Source organism: Lithobates pipiens, unplaced genomic scaffold, assembly GCF_037356315.1.
Source record: "Lithobates pipiens isolate NorthernLeopardFrog02 unplaced genomic scaffold, aLitPip1_a1.2 Scaffold_3, whole genome shotgun sequence".
Taxonomy (NCBI): Eukaryota; Metazoa; Chordata; class Amphibia; order Anura; family Ranidae; genus Lithobates; species Lithobates pipiens.
In genome coordinates this window covers 124637489-124650302 of record NW_027507790.1, presented here as the reverse complement: position 1 = coordinate 124650302, position 12814 = coordinate 124637489, and the positions used below count along the sequence as shown (strand labels likewise).

At 43.1% G+C, this 12814-nt stretch overlaps 1 protein-coding gene across 2 annotated transcripts in view; it reads right to left on the bottom strand.

The window, feature by feature from the left end:
* Positions 1 to 11417, bottom strand: part of CCDC112 (coiled-coil domain containing 112) — a 28058-nt gene extending 16641 nt beyond the window's left edge. The window contains exons 1-5 of one of the 2 annotated variants that reach the window (XM_077462253.1): positions 11307 to 11411; positions 7258 to 7376; positions 2041 to 2162; positions 1059 to 1148; positions 244 to 319 (exon numbers count right to left, since the gene is read on the bottom strand). In XM_077462253.1, the coding sequence (XP_077318379.1) occupies positions 244 to 319; positions 1059 to 1148; positions 2041 to 2162; positions 7258 to 7376; positions 11307 to 11354 (455 nt within the window). In that variant the 5' untranslated portion in view covers positions 11355 to 11411. Of the gene's footprint in view, positions 1 to 243; positions 320 to 1058; positions 1149 to 2040; positions 2163 to 7257; positions 7377 to 11306 lie in introns of both variants that reach the window. The other variant, XM_077462254.1, reaches the window with a different exon arrangement.
* Positions 11418 to 12814: the final 1397 nt, after the last annotated feature.

Here is a 12814-nt window from a genome sequence, read left to right as displayed (position 1 = left end):
GTACCTGCAGCATTTTTTTTCACTGAACACCACAACACTCAGATGGGGTGTATTGTGGTGCATTGGCTTGGGGCATTGGGTTGCAAAATGAATAGCACCACAATCCACTGCGCATGCAATGCTTTAAAAAGGCATTTTGCTGCCTGTCATTGCAACGCACAAGCCTGTATAAAGCAATAAATACAAATAAATAATCAACTTGCAGTATCTCTCTAAAAAAAAAGATAAGATTAAATAGCTTACATTATTCGTTGTTCTTCTTTAAAGGCACTTATAGCGTTGTCTACTTCTTCCATCATTTCTCTAAGTTTCTCTACAACTGTAAGAGAAAAAAAAAAGCAACATAAGTCCTACTATAAAAATAGGTACAGTATTAATATAATGCATAATTAATACTGATCAAGTACACATTTAAAATGTATGCCATGGTCAAATAAAAATACATGTGCAATACATACACATTACCTGTGTTTTATTCCCTTAAAGACCCTGCAAGCACAGAGAAATACCTATTGATATGCCAGAAACGCACTCCGCTCAGCGTTGTCAGCTCAGCTCAAATGTCTTTCCCTAAATTTCTCAACCCCATCCTATCTTATTATCCACAGCAAAGAGAGTAATCATTGTAGTCTTGCAGTAACTATTATTTGTAGACTTCTTGAGAAAACACAGGACCAGAGCACAAGACAGCTCTGAATTTCTAACATAATTAACAGGTATAATAAAACAAATTCAGTGGTACACTGAACAGACCAAAAAGTGCAAATAATGGGTTGGAAACACTTTATTGGGCATAATGTATTATTAGCAGAACAAAATAACGTGGGAAAAAAAAAAAAAAACACGGAAATGTCCTCATTTAAAAAATGTCTAAAATGAAGACATGTAAGTGCTGCTCCTACCAGCCAAACAGATTACCCCCTTAATTCCCTGCAAATGACAGGGAAAAGCTGATTAGTTATAGGGAAAGCAGTTCCTCTTTCAGCTACTCTCAGAGATAAGTGCCAATCTGTATTTTTATAAATATAGTAAATTACATTAGTAAAGAATATACTTACACTCTGAAGTGGGCTTCACATCTTTTAATTGGAGTTGGAGTCGCTTTACATGGTTATGAATTTTTGAAAGATGCTGTTGAGTTTTCATTTCTGTTAAGTAAAATAAAATATTCAAAGGGAAACTGTCATCAAAGGCTTGTAATTTATATGATAATTGCTATAAAATACCCACAAAAGAGAAACGGTATTATAGGGTTTACTATATTTTATTAGTAGCATTTAAACATTACTTGTATTGAGTGGGCTGCAACTACTACTTCTGAAAATGATAGGTGCCCGCCTCAAGACTTAAAATCACCCATACGGAATGATCATGCAGTAAGCAAATTCAGACTGAAGTCAGAACTAATGATTTGCAGGCTTAGTCATTGATTCATAATATATTGGAACCAGGGGATCAGCAAGAATTGGCTGTATTTCTCAAAGAAATATTATTTTAAGTGGTTTTGTGAAAAATGAACATAGCATATCCCTCTATAGTGTGTACTTGCCTTGATCCAAAGCACCTAGTATGGTTCAGATCTCTCCTCCCTCTGCCATCTGCACGTGTCACTTCTGACAGGTTATGTGTACACAATATGGGAGATGCCCCCCTTCCAGCACACAGTAGGTGATTGACAGCTTCCGTTATACATGTTTTTCTTATGAGACTGTGTAAGGGGGGGGGGGGGGTCCATTCCCTCTATTCAGGTCACAGATTACACTAAACTCCCTACTCTATGCTGTGCATTGTGTGACATCAGATGCCTGCCCCCTGCCTTCTGGAGTTGAAAAAAAGCCTGATCTGTGTGTTTTCTGTAGAGAGGAAAAGGCTATAGATAAACAGGTACAACTTTGTTTCATCCCTGTGTATAACATAAGGTCAGTCACTTCAATGAGTATATGTAAGGGTTTACAACAACTTTAGAGTTCAATGAACCCATCCCTTTTAACCATTATGAGAAGATAAGCATTTTAGGCCAAGAGTAAGATAACACTTTACTTTCTGCTCTTCTGCCATTTGTCAGCTTTTGCTCATACTCTTCAAGCGAGCTGTGCTCAGCCCGGAAGTCGTTTTTCTTGTTATAGAGAAGCCCATTTCTATCTTTCTCAATAAGCGTTATTCTGAAAAAAGAAATATCGTTATAAAACACAAAAAAAAACGGTGATGTGTACATAACAAATATTCCATTAAAAACCCATTTTAAACTTCTGCCTTTCAACAGGATAAGGGTATTAATTGGTTTGATGTTTTCATTGTTTCTTCCATCCTCTTTGTTTTCAAAGCAAAGCTGAGACAGCAGCTAACAGAGATCATTGACTTGTCACAGCAACAGCATCTTTTTCCCCATGAACATCTGCAAAAGACAGATGCCTTTGCATACCTCTATCATCCCTCTTTCACAGGCCAATATATTCAGAGGAAAAGAAGAAAAGTAACAGCGCTCTCTGCAGGGACAACTCAATCCATACACCAGGTCCACTCACAGGTGCCGAGGCTCAATGTGTCCCAACACACTCCAATGCAACAGTAGTAAGAAGAGCCGGCAACACTGTAATCCTTGAAGTGTCGTTTATTGGTATATCTGAGTCACAATAAAACAATAAATCTGACGTGTTTCAGCAATAGCCTTAGTTGTAGCTGGCTACGACTAAGGCTATTGGCGAAACGCATCAGTTTGGTCACTCTGATGTACCAATAAATGACACTTGAAGGATTACAGCGTTGTCGACTCTTCTTACTACTAATATACTCACAGGGCTTCATCACAGTACTACAGACAGTGAGATTTTGACATTCTCAAAAAGACAGATACTTGATTACACTGCAGTGGTACTCAACTTATTTCTTCCTGCCTGCAGGGCCAGATTAAGAACATCATGGGCCTGGTGCTGAGGATTTTGGTGGGGCCTTTTATAAACAATAAATAAATAAAATTGCAAACTATTTTTTGTTATAACAAATTAAATTAAAGAGAGAGAGGAAGGATGAGAGAGAGAGAAAGAGAGAGGGAGAAAGAGAGAGAGAGAGAGAGAGAAAGAGAGAGAAAGAACGAGAGAGAGGGGATAAATCAAGGTGTGAGGGGTAAGGGATATCACAGGAGCCTCTCATGGGGCCCCCTACTGACCCCGTGGCCCTTGGGCAGTGCTTAAGTGCATGGCTGTCAACATTTCAAAAATAATTTCAGGGACGCTTTTTTTTACAAGTGCTATATTTAGAGTAGCTGACATCCCCTATGTTCCTCTATACATCACAATAGTAATTACAAAATTAAATAAGTACTAATAATGGGGCAGAACAAATATGAGGACTGTGAGATTTCCTTTAGTTGAACTGGCAAAAGTGTGCCCATTCTAGAGCTGGTAACATTGAGGATATTCAGTATAATTTTAAAGAACAGTTTTTGTGGGTAAGAGGCATAGGGGAGGAGTATGGATAGTATAAAAGTGGGAAGTATGTGAAGGTGAGGGAGAGGAATGTGGAGGGTCGAACAGTGGGCACTATGTACATGAGAGGAGTGCAGAGGGTATGGCAGAAGGCACTATGTACAGGAGAGGAGTGTGAAGGGTATGACAGTGGGCAGTATGCTCAGCAGAGGAGTATAGAGGGTATGACATTGGGCACTATGTATAAGAGAAGAGTGTAGAGGGTATGATAGTGGGCACTATGTACAGGAGAGAAGTGTGGAGAGTAGGACAGTAAGCAGTAATTACAGGAGAGGAGTGTGGAGGGAGGGTATGATGGTGGGCACTATGTATAGGAGAGAAGTGTTGGAGGTATGGCAGTGGGCACTATGTATAGGAGAGGAGTGTGGAGGGTATAACAGTGAGTAGTATGTACAGCAAAGGAGTGGAGTTGGTATGACGGTGGGCACTATGTATAGGAGAGGCGTGTGGAGGGTACGACAGTGGGCACTATGTACAGGAGAGAAGTGTATGACAGCAGGCACTATGTGCAAGAGAGGAGTGTGTAGGATATGGCAGCAGGCGTTATGTATAGGAGAGAAGTGTGGATGGTATGACAGTGAGCAGTATGTACAGGAGAGAAGTGTGGAAAGTATCACAGTGGGCACTATGTATAGGAGAGGAGGATGAAGTAATCTGGGAAGGAAAAATGTAAAGGTTTGTGGAAGGATGTTTAGGGACTGCGTAGTGTTTAAGTGGGCCATACATGGATTGAAATTACACCAATTAAGCAGAGACCAGCCATAGTCGATCTATGTATGGGCTAGCTGGTTTTACACAAGTCAACCTATTAACTGACTTGAGTACAACCAGCCTGTCAGGTTTTCCTCAAAACAATCAGTGCTGCCAGCTATAGTTAGCAACACTAATCATTGTATTCACTGGCAGAACACAATAACACTGCGGGAGTGATTCCCCCATTCACAGGTCAGCAGGTGAGAGGGTGTGTGGGGACAGGCTGGGGGAGATACTAGTCAGTCCCTGGGTAGGCACTGGTTAGTATTAGAGCCAGATACACACAGGTTACATACGCAACGATCGTTAGAGCGAGAGCAATAATTCTAGCACTAGACCTCCTCTGTAACTCTAAACATGTAACCTGTAAAAAAAATGTAAAGCATCACTTTAGTTCAGTTTCTTTCCAAAAAAAGTTTTTTTTTTTTTTTTTTGGGCAAATGGGCCTATCTTGAGAAAGGGGCCTGGAGCTGCAGCTCCAATAGCCCCTATGTTAATCCGGCCCTGCCTGCCTGATGATCAGAACAGCATTCATTCAGCAATCACAGAATCAAACCATAAATGTTTGTTTGTACCATAAAGGTATTAATTTAAGAGGGAACAGTGACAAGTATAGGGCCCCTTTCACAGGGGCGGATCGATCAAGTCCACCTGTCAGTTATTTGGGTGAACCCAATTGGACCATCCACTGTCCTCTATAAAACGGCAGATGTAAACGGCCATGTCTCTGTTTACACCCACCAAGCGTACATATTCGCCAGCACGCCATGGATTAGAGCTGCAACTAACGATTAGTTTGTCTGTCGACTAATCTATTGATTATTTTTTCGATTAGTCATCAACTATACAGATTATTTATTTATTTTTTAATTAATCTAGTGGGGTATTTTTGGATTAGCTAATTAATCCTTTGGATAACCTTACAAAAAAAAGTTAAGGTAAAAGAATATAACTAGTACCTTACATACATATATTATATATATATTCTTTTATCTTACCTTTTTTTTTTATGTACTTATTTTTTGTAACGTTAAGATAAAAGAATATATATATATATATATATATATATATATATATATATATATATATATATATATAATTTTTTTTCTTTTTTCTTAATCTTAGCTTTTTATTTTCTGTTCAGAAGTTCATGAATGTTTATAATTTATTTTTTACAATGCTTTCTTTTTTTAAGGGGGAGGGTGTGTGGGGACAATGCCAGTGTGTTTTGTTTTTTTTATTATTATTTTTTACAATTTTTTTTTATCAGCCCTGTTGGGGGGGCTATGGTAAGATATCAGGGGTCTTAACAGACCTCTGACATCTCCCATTTGAGACAGGGAAAGGGACTGGGGACAGAGATACCCCAGTCCCTTTCTCTGCAGCCTCTGCTGCACTGATAATGAATGGAGAGAAGACAGCAGCTTCTCTCCATTCATTAACTGAGACATCGTAATCACAGGTTACAATGTTTCAGTTAAGTGAATGGACAGAGTCAGTGGTTGCTGACTCTGTCCATTCAGAAAACGAAGCAGCCGGGTTTACCGGCTCCTACCTCCGCTCTCCATCCTAAGATACCGAGGGGGGGGGGGGGGTGGTGGCAGCACGGAGGGGGAGAAGAGAGAGGGGGACAGATGCACGGAGGGGGACACAGAGAAGAGAGAGGGGGACAGATACACGGAGGGGGACACAGAGAAGAAAGAGGGGGACAGATGCACGGAGGGGGACACAGAGAAGAGAGAGGGGGACAGATACACGGAGGGGGACACAGAGAAGAAAGAGGGGGACAGATGCACGGAGGGGGAGAAGAGAGGGGGGGCGGCAGCACGGAGAGGGAGAAGAGAGGGGGGCGGCGGCACGGAGGGGGACAGATGCACGGAGGGGGAGAAGAGAGGGGGGGACGGCAGAACGGAGGAGAGCGGGAGACACGGAGCAGTGTGACGCATCGACGCCCTGCACGCACGTTGACGTATTTTTGTAGTCGACGTAATCGATTACGTTGACTCGTCGTGGCAGCTCTACCATGGATCGACAAATTTTCGTCCAAAAGGTTTAATGAAGAGAATCACATCACAAAGGAAAAGTGCAACGTTTTGGAGCCGCACAGGACCCCTTCATCAGACATGTGATACATATACTGTATGTATCACATGCATGACGAAGGGGTCCTGTGCGGCTCAGAAACGTTGCACTTTTCCCTTGTGATGCGATTCTCTTCATTAAACCTTTTGGATGAAAATTTGTTGATCCATGGTGTGCTGGTGAATATTTATGCTTGTTTTGATGCTTCCAGAACCCAACTGGTAATCGCTGCAGCACCCGCTACTTTATAAGCCATTGATACCAGGAACGTGTGCGATAGGAATATCGATTTGACTGTTTACACCCACCGACATCCAATCCGATAAAAAAAGACAGATAGGGGGATCCATTCCACATTTGTCTGGTGGATCAGATTGGATGGCAGAGGGATGTAAACAGACAGGTGGTCCATTTATATCTGACAGCCCATAGAGGAATATGGGTTGTATCCATGTCCACTCTGCATAACCGGAGCGGACACAGCCCTGTCATCCACCTGCTCAGTGGGGATCAGTGGAGCGCCCCCCCCCCCCCGATGATGAACAGGCAGATTTGTTGGCGGAGTACGCCAGTGTGAAAGAGCCCTTACATCAAACAGCAACATTTACAACAGAGAAGATAAAGTAGTGTTTCTCAGCCAAGGTGCCATTTGGGTTTCCCTGGGGTACCATACTGCAAGCACAGGACCCAGTTTTCCCTGGATCAGCATCATGAGTTGTCAGTCTCCGGGCAGGCAGCCGGCTGCCAGAACCACACAATTCAACAAAAGGTTTGACTTGACATGGCCAAAGGATATGGAACATACTTGCCAACATTCTCTATGTACTCTGTAGTTACCAGCTATCAACACCAAAGTGGTAAATACATGATGGGCAAATGAAAATAGACATGTTTTTATGCATTTTAAGTTCCATACAAGATTGAATTGATCACTTACTGATGTTTAAGTTTTTCAGCTTCACGGAAGAATTCTGCTTTTTTTGCTTGCTCCGCTTTAATCTTCCAGTTTTGCACATTATACTCTCTTTCCGCACCACTGAAAAAACTCCCGTCATCCTGTGTAAGCCACATATTAATAATCATGATAAAGCACTAATGTAACTAGCATTTTTAGAAAAAGGTCAGCAATAGCAGACCCCATATTCTGTTTTATGTACACACTCACCTCATGTCCAGGGATATTTAAAATCTGGAAACCACCATCTTACCAAAAGAAGTGCAACCAGCCACCGGTATTACACAACAGGTGCTACCAGAGCTCCATAAGTTGCCAAGTTGTTAAGGTCTATCTAGAGTCAATTATTGTGTTGATTTTTTTTTTTTAATTGTGCATCATAAAATAATGTGGCTGTTGCATATGGGCCTAGAGAGCCTTTAGGCCCCTTTCACACGGACGGCTGTTCTGCCGCAGTTAAAAGCATTGAATTTGTTCTGTGAAATTCAAGACTCCAGGCACTGCGATCAGCTGCATTTGTACAGTGCGATTACATGCGGTTGTGTTTAGCTGTGGTAGTAATTCCCATAGCAAGCAACCCTATTGTTTTTTTTTGGGTCCGTTGAATCTACCCATGATGCATTTCGGGTCCTCTGCGTTTCAAACCATCTATTTACATCTATATCTTTTATTTTTCTCATGCTGCTATCCCGCAGGTGAAATAGTACACTGCGATTACCTACGGTAATGTGCAGATAGCTGCGCTAAATCGCTCCTGGACGCAGTCAATTCTATTTTTTCTATCCGCACCAAACCGCATTTAACTAAATCGCAGCTAAACGCAGTGTGTGAATGGGGCCATAGGAAATCATTGTGTGCTTTTAGCTGAGGTAGAAAACTATAATATCTGCAGCTAAAAGCATAATTCTATCCGCCCGTGTGAAAGGGGCCTATATGTGTGCTGGACCAGCCTGTCACCCAGAAATTTCCAACTGCAAGGTACATTCACAATGCTGCATTGTGACAATGCATGGTAAAATTCTGTTTTTTATTTTCCTTGCATGTCCCTCTCAGATCTACAGCGACAGAGTAGGTGTATTGCAGGAATGCATGATAATGCCCTTGTTTTAGCTTGCAAATGATAGATAATATAAGATGATAAAATCAGCAGAGCTTCCCCTCATTTCTTTTTTAAAGCGGAGGTCCACCCTAAAGTGGACCTCCGCTCATCGGAACCCTCCCCCCCTCCGGCGCCACAATTGGCACCTTTCAGGGGGGAGGGGTGCAGATACCTGTACAGTACAGGTATTCTGCACCCACTTCCGGGATAGCTCTCTGCGGAAAGGGGCGTAGATTACGCCCCTTTCTGCAAGTGCCCGCCCCTTTCCGCAAGTGCCCCGCTGCCTGCTGGGAAACACACAGATCCCAGAGGCAGCGGGGACCGTCCTTATTGCGCAGCGCGATTCGCGCATGCGCAGTAGGGAACCGGGAAATGAAGCCGAAAGGCTCCATTTCCTGATTTCCATACCCAAGATGGCGGCGGCAGCACCTTACAGACGATCTAGAGATCGGCTTCGGGTGCTGACATCGCGGGCGCGCTGGACAGGTAAGTGTCACTATTTTAAAAGTCAGCAGCTGCAGTATTTGTAGCTGCTGGCTTTAAAAAAAAAAAAAAAAAAACGCGGAGTCCCGGTGGACTCCCGCTTTAAAGATTGCTTTAACCACCTCAATACATGGCACTCACACCTCCTTCCTGCCCAGGCCATTTTTCAGGTTTCAGCACTGTCACACTTTGAATGACAATTGTGCGGTCATGCTACACTGTAACCATGTGAAATGTTTATCATTTTCTTCACACAGATAGAGCTTTCTTTTGGTGGTAATCACTCCTGGGTCTTTTATTTTTTCCTAACAAAAAAAAAAAAAAGACCAAAAATTTTGAAAAAACTTTTGTTTTTCTTAGTTTCTGTCAGTAAATTTTGTAAATAAGTAATTTTTCTCCTTCACTGATGGGCACTGATGAGGCGGTATGAATATGCTGCACTGATGAGCCCTGATAGGCGGCACTGGTGGGCATCTGAACGGAACTGCATGTGGTGTGAACTGGCCCTAAATAAGGACAAGTGTGCTGCAGTGTGTTTTTGGTACATTTAGGTGCATTCCAGTGTGTTTTTGATGCGTTTTACAGCGTTCCAGTACAGTCCAGTGCAGAAAAAATGCAGCATGTTCTACTTTTTGTCCTGGAACTGACCGCACTGGAACTGCAAGCACTAGTTTGAACTATGCCATTGAAAACCATATAACCTACTTTCCATGCGTTTTTGTTGCAGAGAAAAAACACACTGGACTGCATATGGTGTGAACTGGCCCTTACAGTTTAACAAGTAAGAAAACATGTGGAATGCATTTTGAAACACATGAAAAACACCCATGCAGAAACACATCTGGGACGGATCTGGAGTGTGTTTTTGTGGAGTGAACCAGCCCTCAAAAGGTATATACTTTATTTAACCACTTGCCGCCCGGCCACCGTCAAATGATGGCTGGGTGGTGTGCCTCTTGTTCTGGGTGGACGTCATATGACGGCATCCCAGAACAACTGCTCCCATGCTCCACCGGGGGCGCGTGGCAATTACGGCCGCGTCATGTCCCGATCTGTGTAAAGCAGATTTGTCTCGATCATGTCCCGATCTGTGTAACCATGTGATCAGCTGTGTCCAATCACAGCCGGTCACATGGAAACACGGAGATGTCGAGAATTGGCGCTCCTCGCCTCACACTGACAGAGGGAGAGGAGATTTGATCAGCGGCATCTCAGTGCCTTGATTACAATTAAGTGCCCACCAGTGCCAGCAATCAGTGTCAACCAGTGCCCACAATTGCCACCAATCTGTACCCACAAGCGCCAGCAGTCAGCAGCCATTAGTGATGCCAGTCAGTGCTCATCACTGCTGCCCATCAGTGCCGCCAACCTGCCCACCAGTGCCGCCTATCAGGGCTCATCAGTGCAGCATATTCATACTTCCTCATCAGTGCCCATCAGTGAAGGAGAAAAATTACTTATTTACAAAATTTACTGACAGAAACTAAGATAAACAAAAGTTTTTTCAACATTTTTTGTCTTTTTTTTTGTTTTGTTTTTAGGAAAAAATAAAAAACCCAGGAGTGATTAAGAAAAAAAAAAAAAAGGGGGGGGGGGGGGAGCACTGGACTGCATCAAAAACGTGCATGCAGAAAAGCACCTGGAACGCATCCGGACTGCGTTTCTATGGCGTGAACTGGCCCTTAAACTGTACTGGGGTCTGATGCGTTTTACTGCGTTCCAGTACAGTCCAGTGCAGGAAAAATGCAGCATGTTCTACTCTTTTTTCCTGGAACTGACTGCACTGGTGTGAACTCTGCCATTAGAAGCCATATAATCTACTATCCATGCGTTTTTGACGCAGAAAAAAAAACGCACTGGACTGCATGTGGTGTTAACTGGCCCTAAAAGAAAAACAGACAATAAGGGCCAGTTCACACCATAGAAAAAAAAGAGTCTGGATGCGTTCCAGGTGCTTTTCTGCATGCGCGTTTTTGATGCGTTCCAGTGCGTTTTCATGCAGTCCAATGCTTTTTTACCCCCTCTTTTTTCTTAACCCTAAATAAGGACAAGTGTGTTGCAGTGTGTTTTTGGTGCATTTAGGTGCGTTCTTGATGTGTTTTACAGTGTTCCAGTACAGTCCAGTGCAGAAAAAATGCAGCATGTTCTACTTTTTTTTCTGGAACTGACCGCACTGGTGTGAACTATGCCATTGAAAACCATATAACCTACTTTCCATGCGCTTTTTGATGCAGAAAAAAAAACGCACTGGACTGCATGTGGTGTGAACTGGCCCTTAATAAAAAGCACAAGATCGCTTTTCCAAAGTGAATGTCCCCCCAGTGCCCCATCCCATCAGGCTTCCTGTGTTGGTCTGTTTACTAACAGCTCCATTCATTCCCTATATACACAGGCTGTGCTCTCCGCTATCAGTGTGAGCCCTGATTATTACTATCATTACACGGTGTACCTGCTGGCTGGTCTCTTCCCTCTCCTCTGCGGTTGCTAAGGTGGCCATATTCCTCCAACCGTCACATGGAAGTACATCCAGGACACAACAAACCCCGGGGAGGGGAGGGGCTGAGGAGGGGAGGGGCTAGGGAGGGGCGGGGTCAGGCTGTAGGTGTATGGTGCTGTCTGTGAACACAGGGCTGACTCTGCACATAAACATGAATGGGTTACTGGGAGGTGTGCTGAGCTTTTCCATATAATGCAGTGTTCATGTTACAGCATCACAGGTCACATAGCATTCCGTATAGTCAGAGATGAAAAGAACACATCTTCAAGGGCTCAGTCACACGATAGGGGGATTCAGTGAGGACCTGTTCACACGCAAATGTGCATCAAAATGCCTGAGGGCCAGTTCACACCACGTGCAGTCCAGTGCGTTTTTTTTTCTGCATCAATAACGTATGGAAAGTAGGTTATATGGTTTTCAATGGCATTGTTCACACCAGTGCTTGCAGTTCCAGTGCGTCCCAGGTCCATAATAAAAAAAGTAGAACATGCTGCATTTTTCCTGGACTGTACTGGAACGCTGTAAAACGCATCAAAATTGCACAGTAACGCACCTAAATGCACCAAAAAAAACACACTGAAACACACTTGTCCTTATTTAGGGCCAGTTCACACAGGTCCGGATGCGTTCCAGGTGCTTTTCTGCATGTGCGTTTTTGATACGTTCCAGTGTGTTTTTGATGCGTTCCAGGTGCATTTTTGATGCAGTCCAGTGCTTTTTTTCCCCCTCTTTTTTCTTAACTTTCAGGGCCAGTTCACACCATAGAAACCCAGTCCGGATGCGTTCCAGGTGCTTTTCCGCATGCACGTTTTCGATGTGTTCCAGTGCATTTTTGATGCGTTTTTGGTGCAGTCCAGTTCCCCCCCCTCTTTTTTCTGAACCTTAAATAAGGACAAGTTTGTTGCAGTGCGTTTTTGGTGCATTTAGGTGCGTTTTTTCTGCATCAAAAACGCATGGAAAGTAGGTTATATGGTTTTCAATGGCATTGTTCACACCAGTGCGGTCAGTTCCAGAAAAAAAGTAGAACATGCTGCATTTTTTCTGCACTGGACTGTACTGGAACGCTGTAAAACGCATCAAAAACGCACCGGAACTCACCTAAATGGACCAAAAACGCACTGCAACACACTTGTCCTTATTTAAGGTTAAGAAAAAAGAAGGGGTAAAAAAAGCATTGGACTGCATCAAAAACGTTCATGCAGAAAAGCACCTGGAACGCATCCAGACTGTGTTTCTATGGTGTGAACTGGCCCTTATTGTCTGTTTTTCTTTCAGGGCAGGTTAACAGCACATGCAGTCCGGTGCATTTTTTTTTCTGCGTCAAAAACGCATGGATAGTAGATTATATGGTTTCTAATGTAAGAGTTCACACCAGTGCGGCCAGTTCCAGGAAAAAAGAGTAGCACATGCTGCATTTTTCCTGCACTGGACTGTACTGGAACGCAGTAAAACGCATCAGA